This window comes from Equus asinus, chromosome 9 (genome assembly GCF_041296235.1).
Source record: "Equus asinus isolate D_3611 breed Donkey chromosome 9, EquAss-T2T_v2, whole genome shotgun sequence".
Taxonomy (NCBI): domain Eukaryota; kingdom Metazoa; phylum Chordata; class Mammalia; order Perissodactyla; family Equidae; genus Equus; species Equus asinus.
In genome coordinates, this window is record NC_091798.1 from 44,406,861 (window position 1) to 44,432,193 (window position 25,333).

General features: G+C 54.3%; 1 protein-coding gene and 1 long non-coding RNA gene across 19 annotated transcripts in view; one reads left to right on the plus strand and one right to left on the minus strand.

The window, feature by feature from the left end:
• JADE2 (jade family PHD finger 2) overlaps positions 1-23,998 on the minus strand; it is a 51,966-nt gene extending 27,968 nt beyond the window's left edge. For 3 of the 17 annotated variants that reach the window (XM_070517362.1, XM_044780483.2, XM_044780485.2), the window contains exons 1-4: positions 21,969-22,081; positions 13,431-13,488; positions 11,249-11,337; positions 655-812 (exon numbers count right to left, since the gene is read on the minus strand). In XM_070517362.1, the coding sequence (XP_070373463.1) occupies positions 655-812; positions 11,249-11,337; positions 13,431-13,488 (305 nt within the window). In that variant the 5' untranslated portion in view covers positions 21,969-22,081. Of the gene's footprint in view, positions 1-654; positions 813-11,248; positions 11,338-13,430; positions 13,489-18,294; positions 18,341-21,495; positions 21,629-21,968; positions 22,082-22,247; positions 23,043-23,148; positions 23,758-23,830 lie in introns of those variants that run through there. The other 14 variants (XM_070517358.1, XM_044780480.2, XM_070517359.1 and 11 more) reach the window with 13 other exon arrangements.
• On the plus strand, positions 18,416-21,967 carry LOC123290106 (uncharacterized). Of its 2 annotated transcripts, none has more exons than XR_011505819.1 (3): positions 18,416-20,448; positions 21,172-21,308; positions 21,546-21,967. It is a non-coding gene; the product is annotated as an uncharacterized lncRNA (long non-coding RNA). The 2 variants fall into 2 exon arrangements; XR_006534446.2 differs by lacking the exon at positions 18,416-20,448 and adding an exon at positions 20,456-20,723.
• Positions 23,999-25,333: the final 1,335 nt, after the last annotated feature.

Sequence of the window (25,333 nt, forward strand, 5' to 3'; positions counted from 1 at the left end):
GAGGACTCAGCCCTGACACAACACTGACCCAGCCTGGCAGGGGGGCCTCTTTGGAGGCTGGCCACAGCAACTGCTTCCTGAGCATCTGCTGCGTGCCAGGCATTTGACTCCCTCCCACTAGGAACTCCTTAAAAAGGTTTAAGAAGTCAAGAGCATGGCTTATCCCTGTCTTAAGGACTGGTTAAAAGCCTGGAGACTTCCATGATAAGATCTGCTTGTAGGATTCAGCTTGGATGACATCAAGCTAATCCCTCGCCAGTTTTTACCATGTGTGCCAGGTCCTGTGCGAAGTGCCTTGCAAGCATCATTTCCCTACATCACCTCGACCACTGCATGAAGTAGGTGTTATTGTTATTCCCATTTCACAGACAAGGAAACTGAGGCCCAAGGAGATTACATTTCTGGTCCAAGGTCACACTGAATGGGACTGGCAATTTGGACCCAGGCCATCTGGCTTCAGAGCTGAGCCCAAGCACTTAGTCTCAGTAAACGTCAGTATTTCTGAAACATTTCAATGGTTTATGGGACAAAAGAATCTAAAAGAGAATAGAGATGGGCTAGAAAGGAATCCCAGGTCTGGTAGCGCCCTTGCCTGGTCCTAGCCTTCCCTTCCTCCTCTGCCTCTGGCCCCCTAGCCTGGAGTGCCCAGCTCACCTCACCACAGGCTCTGGAATGGCCTCTGCTCCGGCGGGCACCTGCACGCCCTTCTCCCATTCCTGTCGCCAGGGATCCGCCAGGATGTAGTAGTCATCCGGGCTGAGCTGGTAAGAGTCTGGGATCTTCATAGCTGTGATCAAGTCTGTCCGGAAAACCTGTTGGAAGCAAGGGTACAAAGAGTGGCTTCAGCCTGCCTCAGGGTGGTCTGCTCGAAAGACCAGGGAGGAAAAGGCAAACTCCGGGGGTCTTTCTGCCCACTTGCTTTAAAGTAAGAAGACAACACAAAAGCAGTAAGCACAACAACGCATCTTCTCTGAACCCAGCACAGTGCTTTGCACACAGTGGATGTTCGAATAAATGCATTGAATTGAGTTCACATGTGTTCTGACCTATTCAAGGACACAGTTTGAGTGATGGATGGGAGTGCACCTCAGACGGAAGAGGAAAGACTTGTCGAGAAAGGCAAAAAAAAGATGAGGAAAAATCAGATGGCAGAAAAGCTTCTGTGAAGACAATACTCCCATTAAGTGACTGTTCGGGGAATTTCCGTTGAAGGCTTAAAATTATGTTTGTAGTGGCAACCACAGGCACAAATGGAGGACACCAACCCCAGGCAGACAAAATGCCAGGACCTTACGCAAATAACTGAGAGAGAGGCTGGGGTTTGGGGCAGCCTAGAGAACAGCATCCCATGGATCTGGGTCTCTAAGGTTCCTCAAGAACAAGGACACAATGTCTCCTACTTGGCAAGGGCTCCACAGGACCATCCTCTGTGTGTGATGGGGAAGAGGGAAGATGGGGTTGAATTCCTTCTCAATCAAGCCCATCCAAATCTCCTCAGAGCCAGACAAGGAGTGGCTGCTGCCTCATGCTCTGGTTTTCTTCTGAGCACCTGCTCCTTGGGGAAACTCTCATCCCAACGTTCTGTCTGCTGCCCCACCCCACCCCAGAACAACCTCCAGGTCCAGCCCCAGCAGCACCGGCAACACCTCTCTTGTCCCAGCTGCCTGACCTCACAGTGGCTCCCACAAAGGGCTGCTGTGGGATCTGGTGGCAGGTCCAGACACTATGTGACTTACTTAGGTACAAACTCTCCCAATGATCATCACATGAGAGTCATAAGTTAAAGAGTTCACATCACTGAGACAGGAGAAACCACTTCAAGGAGTTCTCCAGGCCTCAGACCAAACTTCAAACCCACCCCTCCCCGAAAAATCAGCAGCCACTGGCTCTCCAGAGGCTCGTGACAACCCATGCAGTGGTAACCTCTGCCTGCTGGGGGCCCAGCTCACTGGCTGTGTATGTCTCATTCAAATCTCAGGCCATAACCACAAGGAAACAACTGAAATGGGGACACTGAGGGGGCTCCAGGCAGCATCTTGCAGAAATCTAATTCATGTGTGCATCTAGCTAGAGAGGGCCCTGGCTTGGAAAAGGTCAAGTTTCTTGAAGACTCTATTTGCCAATATAATTTATTGTTAAGACTAACACCCTAACATTTAATTAGGGTGCCAGTGTGAAAAAATTAAAATGAGATTACGATTAAATGCTAATTAAACAGAAGATGGAATGTGGTGAAGATTTCACAGCCCTGATAATTTGCATATCTTATTAGTAAGCAATAAGACGGCTGATACAAGAACACAAACTCAGACACTGGGTGCTTTTGCGGTGTCCTTCAGCAGACCCCCCTTGCCAGCTGAGGCCCTTTCCAGTGAGGCCTCTGCCAAGCCCAGCAGGGCCGGGGCTGGGTTATTTCCCTCCGGGCCACAGGACAGGACCTGGAAGGGGTGAACTGAATTCACAGTGGACTCAGGACTCCCTCAAAGTTCTCCTGACTCATGCAGGCCAAGTGGTGTGACAAGCAGAGCCCTGTTGCTCTGATGCCATGGGGAACCACCCACCTGGGACAGTCCATCATCTTGCCCAGGAAATCAACCCTTCAAGCCTCTGGTATCACTGCATGCCCCTCCAAAGAGGCACAGGTGAGGGTGAAACCCTCATCTGGGGCTTTAGTTTAAAGGCCACCTCCTTGGGGATTCCATCCCTGATGACGCTGACTCAGGGAGTGCTGACTGCCCGACAGAGCCACTTTCCATGTCAGCATCCTGCCTCACTTCCCGGCACTTACCCTCTTGAAAATTAACTGGTGCACTCATGTTGCTCCTTTCTTGTCATCTCCCCCGCCACACATTCTCATGCCTGGCATGCTGACTGGCACACAGCAGGTGCTCAGTAAACAGTAATTGAGAGAATGAATGAATGAATGAAAGAATGAATGAATGAATAAAAGGGCCTCTCTGGGGAATTATCTGATGAGTCTGTTGTCCCCAGCCGGCTCCTCGGCAGTGCTTTTTGAAGCCCCATTAACAGGGTGAAACACCTCGTGGATATACCCAGAGCTGAAATCCCCAAGCACATGGACAGGAAGAGAGTAACAGGCAGCCTCTGGTCTGCAGGGCTCAAGGCCTAGGGACCAGCGCACTGCCCAAGCTGGAGTCGGAGACAGCAGAGTGCTATGCCACACCATGCCGGCGCAGGAGAGGAAGCCCTGACCTAAGAATAGGCTTGGCACTAAGCACTCAGAGCAGGAAGGGATCCCAGGCTTTACTCGGGCAGGGAGAGTCAGGAGAGAGGAGAGTCTGGTCCCAAGAGTTCCAAGTTTCGTCCTGGGTCACTCAGGGAGCAGGTGGCAGAGTGGACACCAGAGGCCCTTTCAGGCAGAGGACTGATGGAAGCACAGGGGGGCAGCACTACTGGAATAGTCCTGGCCAACACTTAAGGAGCGCTGAGTACCAAGTATCAGTCTAAGGGCTACTCTTGAATTAACTGATTATTAGTCCCTACACGAACTCTGTGAGGCAGATGCTACCATCATCCCCACTTTAAGGTTGAGAAACCTGGGACTCAAGTTGGTTAAATAACGTACGCAAGGTCCTACATATTGAAGTGGCAAAGGAACCCAGGCCAAGACAACTCTGGAGCCATCCAATACTCCCCTACAGCCTCCTGCCCCTGCTGGCCACGTGCTCATTGCCACTGCCCTTGGGTTAACCCAAAGTCAAATCAGGTGGCTTCCCCAAAGGCTCAAATATGCAAATCAGATGGTGGCCTTTGCAGTTCTAAGCCCTCGGGTGCTTTTCTCTGTCTTCCCACTGCCCTCAGGCTGAGCTGCAGGGCCTACCAGGGGATGCACTTGTAGTCCCCTAGCACTTTTCAACCTTTGCATATGGGAGGACTCTGCTGGGACACTTCTCCTTTGCCAAAGTGGGGTAGCCTGTTTCATCCTTAAGTCTGGCCCACATCTGCTCTGGGAAGTCTTTTCTCCGATCCCAGGCTGGGTTCTGGGCTTCCTCTGAACTCCCACAGCCCCTGTGTTGGAATCTCCTGGTTTCTTTCCAGGTCTTCCCCACTAGAAGGTGAGCTCAGCGAGGTCTGGCTGGGCCACACAGGGCCTGGCACATGTGAGCTGCTTAGAAGGCTGAATGACTCAAGTGCCCTCCAAGGATCTGCCACCACCTTCCTGGGTTGCTGCCCAAGGCTATAGCTGGGCAGCTGGGAACTCTGCACCTTCCAAAGGAGCCTCTGCACATTTATGTAAAACTTGTCCACAAATATGGCAACTTGACTGTAAAACCCAAACATCTTTTTGTTTTGAATTGCCAGAGGTTGGGCTTGAAAAAAGACTCAATTATTCTGCTAAAATGCCTTTGAATTATTTATGAAAACTAAATAAAGAATAAAATGGACACTGATGGACTGGAGGCCTTGCCATGGCAAGAAAGTTGGAAGCTGGAAAACAAGCAATTTTCAAAGAATGTGAATGTTTACTATTTTTCTCTTTTGGCAGAGATTGACAAATTGTCTTTAAAGGTCTGCTGCCTGGCAACCAAGTTCTGCTGAGCTGCTTGGGAGATGTTGATTGCAGCTTCTTCAAACAGTATGAAGGATGTTTAAAGGTCTAAAACTCTAATTTAAGAACCAATCTGAGCACCAGGGATGCCAATGCAGCTCTGGTGGGAGCTGAAGACCCTGCTGGGCCCAGGAGTAGGAGTCCATGGCCTTGACCTCTGGTTCCTTTCCCCAAGACTGAAGACCACAACAACTGAAAAGTCTACTTAGCTTTTTGCACCTATTTCCTCAGTTAGAACCCAAAACAGGTTTTGGGTTGATACCTTCTGCCAGAAGGTATCAGTGGAGTCTGATGTGATCATCAAAAGCAAAAAGACAATGACAACAAGCAACTTTCATCACGCTGTGCTAAGAGCTCTCATATATGGTCACAAGCTTTGTGGATGTTATGTGAACACTCCATCCTGGGACCTTGGTCTCTGCTTCCTCTTCTCAAGGGCAAATTATTGTATCATAGTGTGTTTCAGACCAAGAGGAAGTTCAGTTACTTAAGGACAGGCTCCAGCACTTAGCACAATTACAAAATATGATTATTTGTTTAACGTCCATCTCCTCTAATAATCAAGCTGAGAGCGGCAGAGACTTCATGTGTCCTGTTTACTATTGTGATAGTTTGTGGCACAGTGCCTGGCACGCAGCAGGTGCTCAAAAAATGCTTGTGGAATGAGTGAGTGAATGAATGAACCCCAGGATTTGTCTGAGGTATGACTGAACTCTGACACTTGCTGTCCTGCCTAGCAGGGAGGATGGAGGCAGGGGGTTGGCCCAAAAGACTCTTCCAGGCGGACTTCAGGAACTGATCTTGGTCGATGAAAATGGCTTTGGCCAAGGCTGCCTCTCCTTGACCTCTGTCCACATCAGGAGTCCCAGTGCAAAGCTGGGAGTGGCACCCTCCCCCGAGTTCCCCACAGGATATTTGAGGGTCTGTCTTGAAAGAGACAAGTGAAATTACTACCAGATACTTCATTTTAAATCACAATTTTTTTCCTGAGCATCTCGTCTCATCAGAAATAGCTAACGGCGAAAAGTAATTGCCCCGTTAGAGCAGATACTGTGCTGAATGCTTTATATATATAGTCTCACCTAATTCATATTACCCCCATTTTACAGATGTGGAGACTGAGACTTAGGGAGATCAAGCCACTTGTTCGAGGTCTGCATTGTCCTTTAACCACTGCAATGCTGCCTGCAAACCAACAAGGTATTTCTTCTTTTAAAAAATCTCTCCTGGGCTGGAACCTGATAAAGAGTATCAGCCAAGAGTAAACTTAGATAGTTAAAATTAGGCATAAAACACCAGAGTAAGGCTCTGAGAAGAGCACCCTCTGCCCAGTTCCATTCAAGCTACCACTAGGCTAATTTGGTCAGATACTTAAAACACACTCACACACACACAGCATCTTTTTCTCTTTCACAAGGATAACAGCACTTCCTGCTCTTAAAGAGAATTTATTACACACATTTCTTTTGCGAGACAAGTCCCAGAGGCCAGGCGGCCTTTCCAGCTGGCGGGATCAGCAATGTTTCCGACTATACTAGAAGTGGATTCTGCCCCCCACCCCAGAGGAAGGCAGCGGGAGGGAGTCTCAAAAAGCAGGCGCTTAGCCCAGCGGAAGGGCTCCCCTCACTGCCCAGCCCCCTCACAGGGGGGCAGAGGAACTGTTGGCTAGAAACGTAGCTCGAAACCACAGGGCCAAGCATATGACCTTATTTTGGATTCTCCTGTTTCATCTCTCAAGTTTGTGGGCATTTTCCATTTTATTACAACATACGCCATCATTGCTTTATTACAAAATATGTTATTTCAAACATCTGGATAACACCTCTGCTCCTCCAGAAAGGTACCTTATTTATCCTGTGGTTTTGCACCCCTACACAATCTGGCCACCCCTGCCTTCACCCAGAGTAGGAGGGTCCCATTTCTAAAAGCAGTGGGTCAAACCAATAAGCTGCATCCTCACTCCTCACTCTCTGCCTTTTCCGGGGGGGCAGGCCATCCTTATATAGGAACTTTCACAGACACTGGGTCTGGGGGACACTCCACTGGTGGCAGAGGTTGTTCACAAGGATCACCTCTTTCTCCCAGGCCCTCTCTTCAGGGGCGAGAGGGTGAGCACATTGGTGAAGGGCCCCTGTGGAACCTGCAGAGGCCCCATTCTCTCATTAGAGATAGACTGATTTGTCACCAGGGCCTACAAAGCAGCCACCAGTTGGATCCCAACTCCCAGCCACCCTGCTCTGGGACTATCCAGGCTTCCATCCCAGGGAGGCCAGCCTCACCTCCACTCATTTCTGGGATTTCCCCCACTTCCAGGCTCCACAGGCGTCAGGAGAGGACAGTCACATCCACAGAACAGAAATTCCATGGCAAGGTGTGGGGCGGGGCTCTACAGAAGATGACCCTAAGCCTCAGAGAGAAACAGTCACTTGCCCAAGGTCACAGAGCTCCTCAGTGGCAAAGCTGGCTGCATCTCTCATAACGGACACTTTCCTGTGTAGCACCTGCATCCTGCTGACAGTCAGAGGACAAGCTCCCTAGGGACAGAGCCTGCATTTTCTGTACCCCTAGCAATGGGCTGGGCCTATTAGGTGCTCTCCAGTGCTTGCTGAGTTTAATCAGTATCAGTAATTCCTGGGCCCTAAAGACTCCTGTCCCTGCCCACTGGATGACTTCTGGGGACTCTGACTCCCTGAAAATACAGCTTTCTATCTCAAGACAGCTTGCCTGGGGGAAACCCCCACCACTTGGCCTGCCTTTCCATCTGCCTCTCTGCCCCAGGCCCGAGAAAGACACAGCCTCAAAACCACAGGGCTGGCCTCCAGGTCTCTTCCTGAACTGCCCTTCACACCCCTGCCAGGCTGAGGGCTTGGCAGAAACCTCAGTCCTCTAGCTTCTATGGGGGAAGGGGGCGACCTGGGGGACTGCCCCCACCCACACTCCCTGCCTTTGCTTAGGTCACTGAACCTGGCTGGAAAGCCTCCCCTTCCTCCTTCGACCTCAGGGTCTTCTAGGGAGGACCAAGCCAGGAACTCCAGTCTTAGCAAATTAAAGAGAAAGGTCTACGGCAGTAGTTCTTAACCCTGCCTTCCAGCAGGAGGGCTTTTATAAAGAACAGGTACCTGGGACCCCACTCTAGTCCATTTAAGTCAGAATTCCTGGGGCTGAGGTGGGATGGGGGTCTGGTGTTGGTATTTAAAAAATAATCTCTGGTCTGTGATCTCCATCAGATTCTCAGAGATATGCCCCACAAAGTGTTAAGCACCAATAATGGTTATGGTTTTTGATGAGACAGGCCAGGCCAGAAACCCAAGGCCTCATCATGGTTTATACACTAATACCACCTCCCCAGGCCAAGCTAATCCCTTCCCCTCCTTCAGGACTGGCCTGGCCGACTTAAGCCCCAAGGGACAGATCTCAGCTTTGTTGGGATCCTGCAGACAGGCAGAGCAGAGAAAGGCAGCAGCCTGTGTCCTTGGGGTCAGCCCCACCTTTTCCTCCACTGCCAAAGGGGATCCCAGGGCCAATGTCAGACCTGGTACACGTCTGTCAAAAGTCCTAAGCCAGCCTCCCAGGAATCCCAGGGCCTGTCTCTTCAGGCGCCGGTACTGAGGGCTGTATTCTCCTTCACCCTGGCTGAGGGAGGCCACCCACTGGTTAAGGGCCAGAAGGGAAGCTGGGCCTCAAGGCCTCGGCCCTGTCCAGGGTCCTGACTCTGGGTCAGAGCACTTTTTCCTACCCTGGAGCACTTTATTCTGATGTAGAGGTGCCCCTTGATTTGGCCCCTCAGGGTGCACTGGGAAGGGCAGCCGCTGGCAGGTCATCACAGAGGCAGCCCTGCCAGTCTCACCTAAACCCAACCCTAGCCCTTTCCATAGCTGTTGGTTTCCTGATGTGCAGTGCTGCTGTTATGCTAAGTACTCCTAGTCCTTAAACCCCCCACCCCATCACTGTCCACATTCAGAGATGAGGGGACTAAGTGAACCATGGGTTCCATGGCTCTGCAGCCACTAGGGAGGGGGCTCCTGTACCATGCACATCAATCTGCAAGCATTCTGGCTAGGAACTCAGGCTAGACTGGGAGCAGACTGTGTGACCAGCCTGATAACCACCCCATAGGCTTCTTACTCCAGGGGACTGGGCAGATAGGGTTCCCAGACCCCCTTTCAGTGGGGTGTCCAAGGCCCTTGGCCCCCAGGCCCAGCTGACTATAAAGGCCCTCCTCTCCAACCTGTTCACAGAAAGAGAAGGGAACAACCCAGTGAAGAGATTTAGTGCAAACATTATCTGCCACCAAATCCCTGCTTTCACCACGTTCCCATGAACCAAATAATTTGGAAGGTTTCACTGATGGTTTCCTCTCTCTGCCCCACGGTAACTTGGAATTTATGCTAGCTATGGCCCAGCCTCCTCACGTAGGGGACGAGGGAAACCTTGCAGGCTACTCTCCAGCCTGCTGTGGGAGGAAAAGCTTGTCCTTGGAGACAGTTCAAGGCGGGGAAGACTTCCTCAGCCCTCCTGGAGCCCAGGTGCCCAGGACTCGAGGCCGGGTGTCTCCAGTCAGGCCTCAGAGCCCGCTTCTGAGGCTCCTGGGCCCAAACCCAGGGCCATGCACAGCCAGTCCCCAGTAGGGCTGGGCACCAACACCCTTACAATGGTTTGACTCTATTTTTAGGTGGAGAAAGGTTCAAAGGCTCTGTGCGCTGGAAAACCCGCGAGGCAGGGGAATTTTCAGCCCCATGCAAATCACTCTCTCCCCTAGGCCTTCGATGACACCTGTTTCCTCCCTGCCAGCAGCCTATCCTGGGTGTACATGGCAGCCCTGCCCCTAGGATCTTTGTAGTGAGTGGGGGCCCCTCTTACCACTGGTGCTTGGAGGGAGCAAGGAAGGGGGGGAGTTAGGGGACTGAGCCAGGCCCAGGAGCTCCCCAGAACTTCCCCACCCTTCTCCAACCTGAATAGCTGTTGAAAGCAGTGGGCAGGTGGGATTCTGAGAAAATGGGCATGACAATTCCTGCCTCCCAGAACCAGGAAGACACATAAAGGTGACTATTGTTTTACTAATTAAATCATAGCAGTGGTGGAGCCCCTGTGGGTCTCTTGATGAGGGTGGGGGTTGAGGGTTAAGGGATAGGAGAGGAGTGGGGGCTGAAGGAGTGGAGGGGTGGTCCCAGGGGCTCCCAGGGCCCTAGCACACTGCCTCCTACTTCTCAGTGCACTTGAGCACATCCCATCCACCCACAGAGCAGGGCTAGTCCAGGAGGGCACTAAGAGCCTCAAGAACAGCATCCTCTCATGCCCACCCCACCCCGAGTTTCAGTCCTTACTGCATTCCAGGAGATATCTCCTTCCACTTCCACCCCTCCCCCGTGGGGGCCAAAGGAGGACACTAGGTTGGGGGATGGGGATGGGAGGCATCAGGTCTCAAAGGAACCCCCCCAACAAAGGGAGAGTCCTAGGATAGGCTAGCTTACAGAGGAGGTGGAAGAGGCAGGGAGTCCTTTTTCAAATGCAAGCTTCTGCAGAAGACCCCCCTAGGGCCAGCTAACAACAGCTAGGCCAGGATTGCCCCTGTGGTGCAGGCAGGGAGAGGAGGGCACCAGGCTCAGAACAAAGATACCCTCCCCCACCCCACACCAAGGGCTATGCCCCACAACTCTGGGCCTTCCCACCCTTGGCACTGTTGGCCCTAAGAACTTTAGGTCTTGGCTATATAACTTTTGAGATCTTCAGTTTCCTTATTATACAGAAGGACTGAGAACTCTGAGCTAGTTTTAAGGATTAAAAAAGTAAACCATCCAGCTCCATGCCTGGCTGCTCTGCAGGCTGCAGAATAATGTCTCTCTTAAGGGCCAGATTCAAAACCGCCTCCTTCTCAGGCACTCAATGCTTTTGCAACCTCATCTGTGCCAAGGGCCTCTTCTGAGCCCTGTGCAGTGAGCTGAAGACCTAAGAGGGAGCAGGGCGGCCAGGGGCTGTGAGTCTTCCAGGGCTTCAGGAAGCAGGATCCTGCTGCCCATTCGCCCACCCACCCGCTAATGCTCTTCTCCAAGGCACCGGGGGCATAAACACCTCTACCTGCCACAAGAAACAGGCCAGGGCAAAGTGAGGAAGCCTTAAAATGCAGATGTGTGTGAACCTGGCATAAGGAGTGGGTGACTCAACCAGATGACTGAGGACGCCTTCCTTCACCCCTATATCAGCAAATGCTGTCACCCTTGGCTGAGCCTCCAAAATGTCCCAAGTCCTACTGCTCCTCACTCCACTGCCACTACTGGGCGCTAAGTCACCATTTCTCTCCTGGACAACTGCGAAAGAACCCTACCTGTTTCCACACTTGCCCCCCCATTCCCTTCTCCTCACAGCAGCCAGTGGGACTTTTCATTAAAACAACCGACCATGTCATTGGTTACAAGCCCTGAAAGGCTCCTCCTCTGGCTCAGATCAATAGGAACATCTTACAACAACCTACAAGGCTATGAGAAACGGCATCCCCACCGGCCTTCTCCCATTCCCTCACTCAGCCACACGGGACTCGGTTTGCAACGACTGTGCCCTCTGCCAGGAACGCTCTTCCCCCACACATCTGCAGAGCTCACGCCCTCCCTCACCACAGGTCTCTGCTCCTGTCGCTTCCCCACCTCTGCTCCATCCTTCTCCAGGACACTTGTCACTACTCACCTCTGAGGGCTTCTTTTCGTTCTGTCGGGGCCAGCCCGACTTGGTGCTGCTGGGCAGTTTGGAGCATCTTGATGCAGATGTAGCGTGACCTACAAAGACAGCACAGCCCATGAGGCACCCCTGGAAGGCCAGGAACACCACCTATCTGCGTCCAATGACAGGAAACCTATGAGGAGACCTCTGGCTTGAATGTCCAGGAGGTGGAGACCTCTTTGAGCACCTGGAGGACTGTCCCTGCTCTGGGCCTCTCCAATGATGAACCGGGGCGGGGGGGGGACCTGAAGCCTCTTTCACTCAACCAACCAGAAAGGGCTTAAATAAAAGGTAGTGACCAGGACTCAGTATTAGCTTATTCTGTCACCCATGGCAAGTCCCTTGCCCTCTCTGGTCCTCTGTTTCCTCCTTGGTGAAGGAGGGCTACAATAAGCCTTCCGTAGCCTCTCCAACCCCACCCCAGGTTACACCCTCTGGGATGACGCCCAGTGGGAATACAGAGGCAGAAGAGGGCAGTGGGAAGAGTGCTGCTCTAAAGGAGACTCACAGACCAGGCTTGAGCCCTGGCTCAGCTCTTACTAGCCTGTCACCGTACGCAAATGACTTAATCTCTCTGAGCCTCAGTTTGCTCTTCTATAAAATGAGAGCAAGAGAATAACTGTCTTCAAAGGGTTTTTATAAGAATTAAATATGATGCCAGTAAAGTCTTAGCACAGTGTCCAGCACACAGCGCTACCTCAATAAACATTAGCTATTATTGTAAGAGTCCAAGGCCTTTGCTGGACTGCAGGCTGTGGCCTCCACCCCTACGGATCAAAAGAGCAACAGCCATGGGTGGGTACAGTGGTGGGGGCAGGTGGGAAGGCTCTAGGCCTCAGCCTGGCCCGACTCTGATGCAGCTACAGGTCTCAGTGGCCCAGACGCTCACTCTTGCAGGAGCCTGGCCCTCAGGGTTCCTTTGCCTGCAATAAAGTTAGAAGCAGAGGATGCGGTTCTTCTTGGCTCTACTGAGACAGGCCACAGGCAGCGTGGTTGCAGCCACAGAGGGCCAGATGCTGTGATCTCCTGCCACAGGGAGGAAGGGCTGGCCAGGTGAGACACCAGAGCCAAGCTGAACAAACAGACCTCAAAGGTCAGTGAACGAGACCTGGAGGTAGGAAGGAGCTGGGCCCTGACAGGCTGTCCTAGTGCACCAGTCCTCAGGCTCTTGTGGGGTGGTGGAACTCCAGGAGCTCTAAGGGCCTTGGAGACCTCTCTAGTCCCAGTTGCTCACCACATATGTGAACAAACTGAGGTCTAGAGTTGCAGGGCTCCAGGTCCATCCTCCCTGGCAGTGCAGCCTCTTCCTCAGCCTGGGCTTCCACCAGGATGCACCGCTAGGTGGGAGCCTCCTGGCGGCGTATCTCTCCTACACAAGGCAGAATGGAACTTCTTACTCCGACTGGCTCCTGCAGGCCCAGGTTCCTGGAGCATCTGAGCAGAGCTGCCTTCTGGTACCAGAGGAAAGCTCTTACCTTACACAAACCTCCCTTCTCTCCCCCAAATTTCAGACGAGGCTCCCCAGGCCCCATTTTCTCCTCGAAAATGCCTCCCACCTCCCAGACATCCAATTCACACACCTAACCCACACAAAAGTCTACCTCCAAGATTCTATTGCCAAGATCCCATGAAGGTCAGACTCCTTCATTAATTTCTTTGGCAAACATTTCCTGAGTACCTACTATGTGCTGATTTAGCTGGGGGTACAGCAGTGAGCAAGACGTGACCCCTCTTATCAAGGAGCTCACCATTGGTCAGGAAAGATACTTACCAGGAAATCATAATAAAGAGTGATAGGTTCTCTATCTGTTGTAGAGACCTCCCATAGGGCCCTGATTCAACAGGAGGGCCAGAGAGAGAGGGATGTGTCCCTAGCAGACAGGAGTAGCATATGCAAAGGGCCAGAGGGGAGTTGACCTATTCCAACCAGAGCAAAACACTGAGACCTGAGGTAAAGGGGAGTAGAACGAAGAGGATACAAGCCCTGGAGGCCATGGTGGTGTGGGGACTTTCTTAGAGCAGAGGGACCCTGCCTGACTCAAACTTCATCACCATTGAGACCACAGGGCAGCCTCCCCCGACCTGGGCCCGTGGGCCTGATAATTAGCCAAAGGCTTTCCCTGTGGGAACCCCAAATGGAAGGCCTTACTGTCAGTGGTGTCAGAGTTGTCGCTGCTGATGGAGTATTTTCGCCTCTTCTCTTCCATCTGCAACAAAAGGCAGGCCCCATTATACTCACAGGCGGCTGGGAAATCCTCAATCTCAGAAAATTGCCTGATAACGTAACTCCCCACACTTACCCCACTGCAGTGGAAGAATGAGAACAAGACCCTGCCCTAGACCTCTCCTCAGCCAGCTTCAGCCTCTCCCCACCCACCCACGGGGGCCCCGAGAGTGGGCTGCATCTCCAACCTCCTGAGCCCAGAGCCTCAGAGGAGCAGGAGTCTGGCTAAAGGAGACGTAGAGGGAGGGCAGAGGAAAAGAAGCCTGATTCTTCCAGGAGGACCATGCTATCTGAGTTTAGGACAAGCCAGCCCAGACAGCACTGAGGGCACATCCTGAGAGTGGCAGCCAGAGGGGTGTGGAAATGGGGTAGGGGCAGGGAGGCTCCAAGCTGAGACACGGGGCTCAGGGCGACTAGTCCCGGGATGGACTGCCCTCCCTCCCCAAAAGCCCTTCTCCTGATAAAAGTACAAACCAACTTTATCTTGACTGCAGCATTTAACTTCAAGGTAAGAAGGGCCGCTCTCCCAAACTGAGCTCATTCCTTCACCTTGCTATGTCCGCTATCTCATGCTCCCAACAACCTGGTAAGCTGTGAGCTATTAGCTTCATTTACTGGGGAGGCTCAGTGCCTTGTCCTGCTAGTAACTGGCTGACCTGGGATTTGAATCCACGTGATCTGATCCCTGAGCCCACACTGAGCTGCCTTTGTGCCCTTGTCAGCTCCTGCCTGTTGCAAGTGCTTTCCCACCTACTATTTCCTCTAATCCTGCAGAGTCCTGGATGGCAGAGCCTGCTGTTGTCCCCTCTTGGAGGGGAGCACACTGAGCGGCTTGTTAACCTGTTTCACAGCTAGTCAGTGGCTGAGTCCTAATGCGAGAAGTGATCTAGGGCTTGGGGCCCAGAGTGGTTTCCACCACGTTCCTGTTAGTCTGGAACCGGGCTGCCTCACTACCCACAGCAAAGCACAAGGAGCCAGTGTCTGTAGGGAGAAAGCCCTACTTACTGCCCAGCTAGCCCAGCTGCAGGCCAACCAGCCTCCCCACTCCCACTTGGGATCCCATCTGCCACCTGCTGCCACCCCAAGTCTGCTCATGCTGAGCTCAGGGGTTCCCCTTACATTACTGCAGCTCTGCAGGGACCAGGGGGCATGAGCTGTCTAAGGCAGCGCATGACTACCCAGAGCTCTGAGCTGACCAGAAGGACCCTCCTGCTTGGACTTGCCCTCAGCCAGGAGCTTCTCTCCACCCCAGTGTCCCCCAACAGCAGGACCAGGATAACAGGAAGGTTCACTGGGGCTGCTCGTTGCCCAGCTCCAAAGGTGCAGGTAGAGTGTTCTCCAGAGGGCGTGGAGGTACAGAGGGATGCCTGGTGGTGTGTGTAGGACAAATGCCAAGGAGGCAGGAACAAAAGCTAAAACTGCTAAGCACTCATTGTGGCAGGGGAAGGGGACGCCCTGGTACCCCCAGGGACCTCACAAAACCCTAGGAACAGCCCCGGTGCCAGTGGGCATGACAGCTTCCCTTTTGCAGATGAGGAAAACTAAGCTCGGACTTGCCCAAGATCACAGCGTTTGTAAGAAATCTGACTCAGGAGACCACGCTCCTGACCTTTAGACTTCCCCGCGCCTCTGTGCAGCAGAGTGCAAGAAGCCCAGTGGCCCAGGTCATGAGCTGAACGGGGCAGCAAAGCTCTACCACCCACAGCTGCCCATCCTCGCTGTCCTCTGAGGTCTGAGTGACAAAGGTGACTTTAACAGAACCCTGACTCTAGCCTACATCTTGCCAACCCGGCCCTGTCACGGATAGGGTAGGAGGAGGCGGAGAGGTGCTATAAATGCACCCACCTGTTTTCTCCCACAATCCTGTACATGAATTGCATTTCTCTTCATTTCTAGCAAAGAGGGCACTTTCAAGCCAGGGTCTCCCACAGCAGAAAAGCAGGAGCTCCAGATTCAGAGGGGCTGCATTCCCATCCTAGCTCCACCCCTCACTAGACCAGGGACCTTGGGAAAGACATACCTCCCAGAGGACACAAACTGGATCTGGATTGGTTCGGGATTTTTAAAACACTTTGAGAGGGCCAAACTAAACACATCTGTGGGCCAGAATCAGCTGGTGAGAATAAATGAGAGCAGCGTAAAGCCCTTAGCACCATGGTTGGCTCTCCATATAGGTGCTGGTTATGAATACCATGGCAGCCTTGGGCCAGGTGGAGAGTCCTCCTACCAGCACCCACCTGAGGGGCTCCTCAGAAGGGGCAGTGACCCTGTACAGTAAGGAAGGCCCCCTGTAATAGCATCCCTTGACTGCCAACACTCTTTTCATAACGCTGTTTCTTGCTGCCCAGAGACCAACAGGTGACCTGTCAGCATGCAGACCTGCACCCCATCCTCAGCCAGTTCCCCATCCAACCTGCCCTCCACAAAACACCCCAGAGGTCTCCTGGGCAGGGTGTTATTAAGGGAGTAGATTTTGTAGTGGCTTAATTGGAATAATAACTAGGCTTCAGAGGGAAGCCACTGTTTTGTGAGTGAAGCTTCTTTCCTTTGAACCAAGTCTGTTCCAAAGTCCTCCCCGCCTGCCCACTGCCAGTGGCTAATGAAGCTCCAAATGAGGCTGGGGCTCCCCTGTGGGACAGCCCTTTGCCCCATCAAGCCCCTCTCCACCCAGTTGGCGGGACAGGGAGGAGGACTCCTTTACCAAGGCTGAAACCCAGGGCTGCAAATGCAGGTGGAGGCTGGGCATGCTGAGACTTGATCTTGGCCTCTGGTTTTCCCTCTCTCCTGATCCCTCCTCCAATCTCTCCCAAAGCAGTCTGCTCTGGGAGAACACCTCAGTGTCACAAGGCACTTGCTTTTGGGGACAGAAAGTGCTCCTAAAACCCTACTACAAAGGAGATTCTAGGAAAGCAAGGGTCCTCTTTTCCTTCCATTTGCACCAGCCCATTTGTACCTCCCACACCATCCCCAGCATGTAGACACAGAAAGCTCTCCTTCAGGAGTGTCCCCTCAATGGACCAGCAGCCCACAGCCTCTCTGTGCATCCTCCACCCTACAGCCAACCCTTGGCAAGTGTCGTGGGCTCTCTCTCCAGAACACATGGTGAATCCATCCACCTCTTTCCCCGTCTCTACTGCTACCACACTGGTCCAAGCCAGTCTCATCTCTTGCCTGGACTCCTCATTCATCTCCCAGCTTCCACAATTGCTTTCCCATAATCCGGGATCCACACAACAGCCAGAATGATCTTAAAAAAAAGCATAAATCAGATCATGTCATGCCTCTACTTAAAATCTTTCAAAGGCTTCCTGCTGATCAAAGGACAAAACTCAAGCTCCTGACCACAAGAGCCTATATGATCTGGCCCCCGCTTACCTCAATAAGTTCATATCAACTACTGTCCCCTTCCCCACCACTTTCCAGCCACCTTGGCCTCCTTTCAGTTCCTGAAACAAGCCAGATGGTCCATGCTTCTAGACCGGTGCACAGGCTGTGCTCCCTGCCTGTAATGTTCTATGCAGTCCACACATGTCTGACTTTTCATCCTTCAGATTTCAGCTTCAATGTCACAGGTCTACACCAGGTAACTTATCTAAAGAGAGTCCACCACCCCGTTATCCAGTGTCTTTAGAGCGTCCATCACAATTCGTGTTTGTTGATCTACTTGTTGAATGTCCTCCTCAAGAACATACGTTCCATGAGTAAGGAGCACGTCTGTCTGGATCCCTGCTGGAGCCCCAGTGCCCCCCTCGTGGTGTACTCAGCACAAAACAGGGCTCGGTACATACTGGGTGCTCAGTGTGCTCTTGTCCCTCTCTCTAGAAGTGTGCAGACCACACAACCCAGCTGGCCTGCCTGCAGCTTGCAGGAACAAATACCCTAGCCCAAGATTTCGTCCTGTTTTCACAGCCCTCCTTCCCCATCTTAACCTCACACATTCTCCAGGAGGCTTTATTTGGTTGGGCTCCTGGCTAATGATCAATGTCAACTCAATAATAGGGCAGCAATTTGGTGGCAGATGTTTTCTTGGCAGCACTAGCCACTGGTCTTAGTGGGGGCCTCAGGTCTGGACTTGAAACATCAATGCCCAATGCCAGCTCCCTTTAAAGACCTCTCCGCAAATAAACTCAAATAAACACCCTGGGCCTCCATTAACACCCTTCCAGCTGACCCTGGGAACAGTGGGCCTTTCAGGCCTGCTACTGCAGCCGCTCCCTGGGCAGTTAAAACACCCCAACCTGGCCTCCGGCCTCTCCTCTCCAGGGGCCACCAGGCCTGCCCTGCCCGCCACCGCACACAGCAGGATTTCATCTTCCTCCTTTAAAAGGGGGGAAAAAAGGCTTTCAAGCAGGTAATTTACCATTCCAGACACAATCTTTCAAAGAGAAACAAAAACTCTCCCTGTCTGAGGCAGACCGCTAAGGCGTGTGTGTAATAAGATGCTAATACAATTTAATGATATTTCGGCTGGAAAACCTGTCCTCAGAGCCTCCTTGCGTCGGGAAGGCCAGACATTCAGAAAACAAGAGCCGCACGCTCTTAAATCGCTTTAAACAGGGGTCAGAGCCCCACTCTTTCCTATCTCTCATTAACTTTAATGCCTTCTCAGGGACAGGAGTTGCTGGTAGGAAAATGATTCTGTACACACAGACCTGCTTCTCTAAGCTCGGGGAAGCCCGAGCCCTCTGACACCCATCACTGCCCACCTGCAACCCCGAGTGTCCCAGGGGGCGCCAGCTCCCCCAGAACATGCTGCCAACACCCTCCCTCCAGACCCCATGCTCCGTACCAAGGGGGTCCTGGAGGATGCGAGGGGCTCTGTCTACTGTGTCCTTCAGTACTTTTCCCCCTACTCTCCACCTCAGAGGGGGTAAAGCGCAGTCCACTCACTCTCAGAGCTGGCTGCCCATTGGCAACCACAGGGCCCTTCGGATCCCTCCTTCAGCAAAGGGAGCTGGGGCCTAGCCTAAAGGGGGAGAGCAAAGGTCAGAGCTGCATTTGGGCCTTCTCCAGGTCATTAGTAGTAACAGTAAGAATGGCTAATACTAACCCAGTGCTGGCCACATGGCTGGCTTTGGGCTTAGTCTTCTTTATGCAACAGACTGCTTAATGCATACACCCACCACGAGGTAGGTACTGTTATTAACTCCATTTGCAGATGAAGAAACTGAGGCACAGGGCAGTCATCACAGCTGGTGACCGCATAGCCAGCATTCAAACGTAGGCTGCATGACTCCAGATGGAGTACCCCTCCCCGCTGGGCTACAGTGCATAAGCCTACAGCTCCAGAGTGGGCTGGGGCACTCCAGATTCCTGTGGGTTGTCTGGGAACCTTCCTGGGTTCCTAAGCTTTGAGCCACATGGTAACGGCGCTATGTGGAGGACAGGCCAAGCCAGGGGTACTCCTTCTCACAACCCGGACCTGGCCTCCCCTTGGAGAATGTAAAGGGAAAACTGTGAGGCCCCCAGAGAGCCTGCTGGATGAGCTGTAAAGACTCTGGACTGGAAGCCTCTAACCTGGGTCCTAAGTATAAAACAAATACCTCCCTGTTAATCGGAACACCAGTTAACCAGAACACCCTGCCCCCAACCTCAAGGATGTGATGTGGAAGTCAGCATCAAAGGCCTAACCTCAAGCCTCTGGGGTGCACGTGGGGGCTGTGCACTAGCAGTCCTTCACCTGTCATTGAAAACGAAGTGACGATTTCTGACAGCCTCTTGGATCAGTGTTACTGGCCATTTAGCCAGGAAATTTAGGGAAAGGAAAAGCATGTTGGATGGGAAATGTTCTGGAAACATTTGCTGCATCCTGAGCCCAAACAACTCTATCCTTAAACACTTCATCTCCAAAAGCGCTGGGGAGACCCTTGGCAAAACAGTTGCAAAACCAACACTCAGCGCAAGCCCTGCCGCCTGGGGTGAGGACTTCCCTCTGCGAGGCATTTGCTGTGGAACCAAATGCTTTTCCACTCTAAACAACAGCCAACAGCACTCGGGACAACTGAGAGGGCTCCAGATCAAACAAACATCCCTTTTTTTCCCCTACCATACAAACTTTCTCAATAAATTATTCGCCCACTTCGGATCAAAGCCTGTTTTTGCAGCCCGTGACCTAAAAAGCAAATAGCATCTCTTAAACATGAAAGCCCTCCTCCCTGCCTGGGTCGGCTTTATTACTCATTCCTTCCCCTTACAGTTATTCTGTTGTTATTTTCCTCCTCTGCTTGCGAGATTGCTCTGCGAGTCCCAACCCGCCTGAGGAAGACGGGATAGCAGGGACGGTGCGTTCACTCGGGGCTCTAAGGTGCGAGGGTAGGGGAGACGCTAGCACCCTGGGAACCCAGGAAACAAGCCCAGGCCCCATTGGCAGCTCCCTGCCCGGCCCTTTTGCCAAATGTCCTACTGGGAATTTTACCAGTGAAGAGAGGGAGTTAATACCACCCGGAGAGGAGGGACCAAGGGACCAAGGGACCAAGGGACCAAGGGACCAAGGGGCCCTCCCCCACCCCGGCCCCGCCCCGCCCCGCCCCGCCCCCGGCCCCGGCCCCGGCCCCGGCCCCGGCTCGGAACTCCTTTGCCAACAAAAACGTTAAAGGGACGTCCTGACAGCTTGTCTGGGCTCAAAGATCAGGGCTCCTCCCCCTTCCAACAAAGGCAAGGCGCCAGGTCAGTCATGCCCACTTAGCTCCTCCTCGTCCCCTTTGACACTGCTCTGAGTGCAAGCACGATGCCTCCTGATGACCCCCTGCAAACTCAGCCCCTGGGGAAAACTTTGTGTCTCGGAATCCCGCAGTAGACGAGCTGGGGGTGCTAAGCGCGGGGGCAAGGTTTGGAAATCTGCGGAGACCACAGTGGCCGGCTGCAGCGAACCCTTGGCACCAGGCAAAGGAAAACACTGCCCTTTCCGCTCCTACCAGCCCGCGGCACGAGACCTGCGTCTAAGGTGGTAAAAACACCGTCCTGGCCCGCGGCTGAAGCTAAGGGGATTGGGATGGGGGTGGCGCGAGTCTCCAGCCTGCCCCTGGAGGCAGTCCTCGGGACCGCAGGCTGGAGGCGCGCCGGCGTGATTCCGACCGCGGGAGCCGGGAGGAGGAGCCAGAGGTGGCTGCGGGGGGCTCCGGCCCAGGCAAAGGAAGGGCAAGAGGTGGTTCGGGCCCGGGGCGGCACCGGGAGGTGGACTTGATGTTCGGGGCAGGAGGACGGGTTTAGGTGAAGCAGGTGAGGGCAGCCGAGCCCCTTGGGGGGTGGGCAGCTGTGTGCAGTGGGGGGCAGGGTTGGGGGAGGTCCTGGGCCTCTGGCAGCTAGAGTGAAGCCTTCCTGCTTGTCTCGCATACATCCTTATTTTCCGACAAAATAGCCACGAATCGCTAAGCTGACGCCTTCATCCTTTGGCCTGGAGAAAAGGGTGTCTGAGGGCCCAGGGATAGGCGGGAAGGGACCGGAGGGAGCCACAAGTCTGCACCCAGGCGGGTGGGAGGCGGGCGGGAGCCGCTCCGCAGACGCAGGCGAGTGGGTGGGAAAGAGGGAGGGAGAGAGGGAGGGAGGAAGGAGGTGAGGCCGGGAAGATGCCACTGCCGGGGGCGGGGCGGGGCTGGGGATCCGAGAGAGGGACTGCAGCGGTGCTTGGTGGGGGCGGGGGCTACAATGTCACTCATTTGGGGGTCAGGTGTGTATGTTCCAGCCTGGGGCCACCACTTGCCTACATCTTCCCGGTACCACCCAGGGTTCAGGGGCGGAGGCAGAGGGCAGGGGACTGCGGAACCGTCCCCGGAGCGGGACGCGAACCGGCAGAGTTGGGAGAAGGTAAACAAGGGCCACGCCCCCTGCCGTCGCCCCGCGGGCGCGCACCCGCCGCTCCGGCCGCCGCCGGTATATTTCCACTCTCCCAGCGCTTCTCCCCCGCCGGACTCCCGCGCAGCCCTGGAGGAAGGGCTGCCCCCGACCCCAATCCGCGTGCCCGGCGTCGGGGCTGCGCACCCTCCATACTCACCTGGAAAGGGTGTCCCCCGCCCTCCAAAAAACTGTGTTTAATTTGTGCAGAGCCTCCGCGCCCGAGAGCTGAGCATGCTGCCCCCGCGTGCAGCGCCCGCGTGCACCCAGCTCGGAGAGGGGGCGACAGGGCGGAGGCGGTGGCCTCCGGAAGGTGTCTGGGACCGGACCCGCTGCACGTGAGCCTAGCGTGGGGTCATGTGCACCGGCTCAGCCCGGTTCGGCGCCCGGACGTGCTGCGTATCAACAAAATGAAACTCGAGGCGACAGGAGGGCAGATAGCTCCGGTTCTCCGAACCACAATCCCCAACCGCGCGACCTCCCCTCTGCACCGGTCTCCCACCGCAGTCCCTCCGCCCGGCCGGAGCCCGCCGAGCAAGTTGCAGCCCCGGCGCGCCCCCGCCCGCCCGCGCCCCCTCGCCGGCCCGGGGGCGCTTTGCCGCAGTCATTAATAAAGAAGGTCGCCAAGCTCACCCTTCCAAAAGTTGTTGTTGCATGCGCCCCTCTCAGCCTCCCCGCAATGTACTCTTTAAAACACGACTGACCAACATGCGCAATCTCTCTCCCCTGTGCTGTGCATCCCCCCCCCCCCCCCCCGCGCTGGCTTCCTAGAACAGGCAGCCAGCAGGAGAGAGAGGGAGCGAGCAAGAGAGAGAGAGAGAGAGGGAGCGAGGAGCGCTGCAAATCGGTTGCAAAAACACAAAATAACGCCGTGGAGATGCGCAGGGCCCATTGCCCGGGGCTGGATCTTACCTTGTTCCGCGGTGCCCTTCCGAGGGGCGCTGCCCTCGGCTATGCGCCCCGGCGGGGGCCAGCGCGGGAAGGATGCTCCCGAAACCCAGAGCTCCTGGAGCCGGTCCGGGTGGGCGGGGGGCGCGCATCCATCCGGGGTCGCAGCGAGGGAGGCGGCCGGGACCGCGACGTCCTCGGCCCCGCACCCCTGCCGGGGACGGTCGGCCCGCCGGACCCAAGCCCTTGCCGCTAGGAGTGGGCGCAAAGTAACTCCATGGAAGCTACTCACGCCCCCCCAAAATAGCCTCCAACTGCGATGGCCGCGGTCGGCACCATTCACCAACCCCCCTGTGTATGTTTCTGTTTCTTTTTAAACCAAGACTTCCTTGTGATCTCTTTAGAAAAAAAAAATGTGTTGGGGTGGGGGTGGGGTGGGGTGGGGTGGGGTGGGGGCGGGCGGGAGGAGCGAGGGAGGGGGAGTAGCCACTTTTTTCTTATTCACTCAGATCTCCACTCCTGACACCCCCCCCCGTCCTCCCCCCCCCCCCCACGCCCAGTTGTTTAGCTCCAGCAGCGGGTCCAGGTAGCGTTGCAGGCCTCGCGAGGAGGGTGCCCTGCTGGGCCGCTGGCCCGCCTGCACCTTGGGCCCGGACTCCCCACGGGCTCTGGGGCGCCCCGAGCCCGTCCTGTCCCCAGGGCCGGGCCCGAGCGGCGGCTGCGCCCGTGCAAGTCCCATCAGGTCTGCTCACACTTCACACACTCACACACATACCCCGCCCCTCTACTCTCTCACTCACACTTTCTGCTCACACTCCGCCCCCTTCGCGCCCCAGACCCGGGCGGCGCCCCCCGCAACCTTAAAAAAAAAGAAAAGGCAAGCTTATACTTAAAAAAATCTTTTGGCGCCATATTAATGACGTACTTAAAATTTGCCATTTCTCCCTGCGTCAAAAAGACGTTTCTTTGCAAATAACAGCCTGAAGGCGACACTCGCGGAGGGAATGAGGTTTGCACCGAGCACTCCGCCTCCCGGGGCTCCAGTGCTGGAAGACCCTCGCCCTAGGCTCTGCTCCTGACTCGCTGGTTTAAAAATGCGACTTGAATAAATCGCGTGGCGTTTTGCAGCGCCAGAAGTGAGCAGAAAGTGCTGGCAGGAGCGGAGGGGAGGGGCGCGCGCTAGTCTGGGGGAGGGGGCGCGGCCCTCCTCCCCCACCCACAGCAGATGGAAACTAACATCCCAGGCTGGGGAAACTTGAAATTGTGGGCGACCTCAAGAAAGGAGGGGCGGTCCATAGAGAGGGTCCCTCTCGGGTTCGTCGCCCCCTCCCCCCGTCCGGGTGCCTCCTGGCGCCGAGCTCTGCCCCGCATTTCCGGGGGGTGTGGAACGCAGTGATGGGTGGGTGGGTGGCTGCACGTCCTGGCCCCAGTAGGAGTTTGCCCCAGGGTATCGTCTTCCCCCTTGCTCGTTCTTCCCACTCCCCCTAAAGGGTTAAAAACCAAGGGGCAACTTCCAAGGGCTGGTACTTGGCGAGGAAGCGGGGCGCCCCTCTCCCCACCCTTCGCCTCCTGGCCCCTCCTCCTCCGGCTCCACTTCCCGACTTGACCTTGTGGTGCACAAACAGTGCGCTCGGATCCTCGCAGTTTCTGGAAGAAGAGCTTGCGCTCGCCGTGCAGGCGGGCGTCGGGCGGCTCGCGGGCGGTGGCGGGGCCTTGGGTCGGTTCCCGGAGCCGCGGGCCACACCCACCCAACCCGCTGCGCCCGCCGCGCTCACCTCTCGAGGAAGGAGTAGGGCTGGCCTCCTGGATAGGGAGGAGTGGAAGGCAAACTGTAGCCTTCTCCGGATGCTGCCAGTTGGGGAGGGGGTGGTCTACTTTCAGGCAGGGTTTTGGGGGGAGACTTGAGAGCCTGGCGCAACATCCCCAAAACAGCGTTGCCAACTTTTCTTCCCCCTCCCGTTTGGCTGCCCCTCAAAAATGATCCAATAATTTTTTTTAGCTCACCTTTGGCTTTGAAGGCAGGTCGGTGAGTTGTGAACTGGGACAGGAACCGCCTTCTCTCTCCAAGACTGAAGATTGTTTATTCTTTCTTTCCTCTCTTCCCCCTTCCATGGAAAGATAAATATTCAATTTACATAAGATGACATTTATGTGACAATTAAGAAGATTCCCCGATGGAATGTTGTGAACACATTTGCTTATAGGAGAAATAAATCTAATAATAAACAAACGCGTAATAACAGCACAAATCCTTCGACAGGGCAGATTGTCTGCACAACAAAGAGGGAGATGATGGATGCTGAAATAAGCACTTTTTGCAACAAGAAAGAAATATGAGCTCAAAGGGAGTCACTGCAACATTTCTTTTCCTTGGCCTTCATTCACAAAGTCTGGAGAGGCTTGTCTGGCAAGACTGAGGGGCTGGGTATCACCTCCCAGTAAGACCTGGCTCTAGCTCTTAATGGTCAGCTGGTTTTCCCAAGTCCAAGCTCAGTGCCTGGAAATACATGTTGCAGGCTGTGAGCATGTAACAAAATGGTTAAATAGCTGGGTTCTAATCCTGGCTCTGCAGTTCAGAAGCTGCTTGATGTGGGCAAGATGATGAATTCATGTCTCTAGGTCTCTTTTTCTTCTTCTGTAGAATGGGAGGGTTGGAGAGTTCCTGAGGCCTCGTGTATATATATACACGTGTGCACATATACCTCTTTGTGTATATGTACATATACATGCTATATGTGTGAACAGGGCCTGGCTCATAGTGTACATGTATATTAGCATTTCCCTGGTGCCTACGTTTGAGAAGGGTGATTGCGCTCCCTGAAAGCTCTTTACACTGAAAAACTGGGGGACAATGATTTCTGTGTTACGCTCTGAGTATATCTACAAAGTCTTCCAGTGTGGGCAAAAGGGAAGGCCAGGAGAAAACACTGTGATAAATGGTGGGCTTCATGGTCAAGGTCCACATGGCAGTCTCAGCCACACATCTGAGGTGAGAGTGGAGGCACCGATTTCCAGTGGTACAGTCCAAGGGACTGCTGGGGTTGGGTCTAGTTGCAGAGGGGGTGCATGCAGGAGAGGACTGGACGGGCTCCTCCTCTGAGCCATCAGGA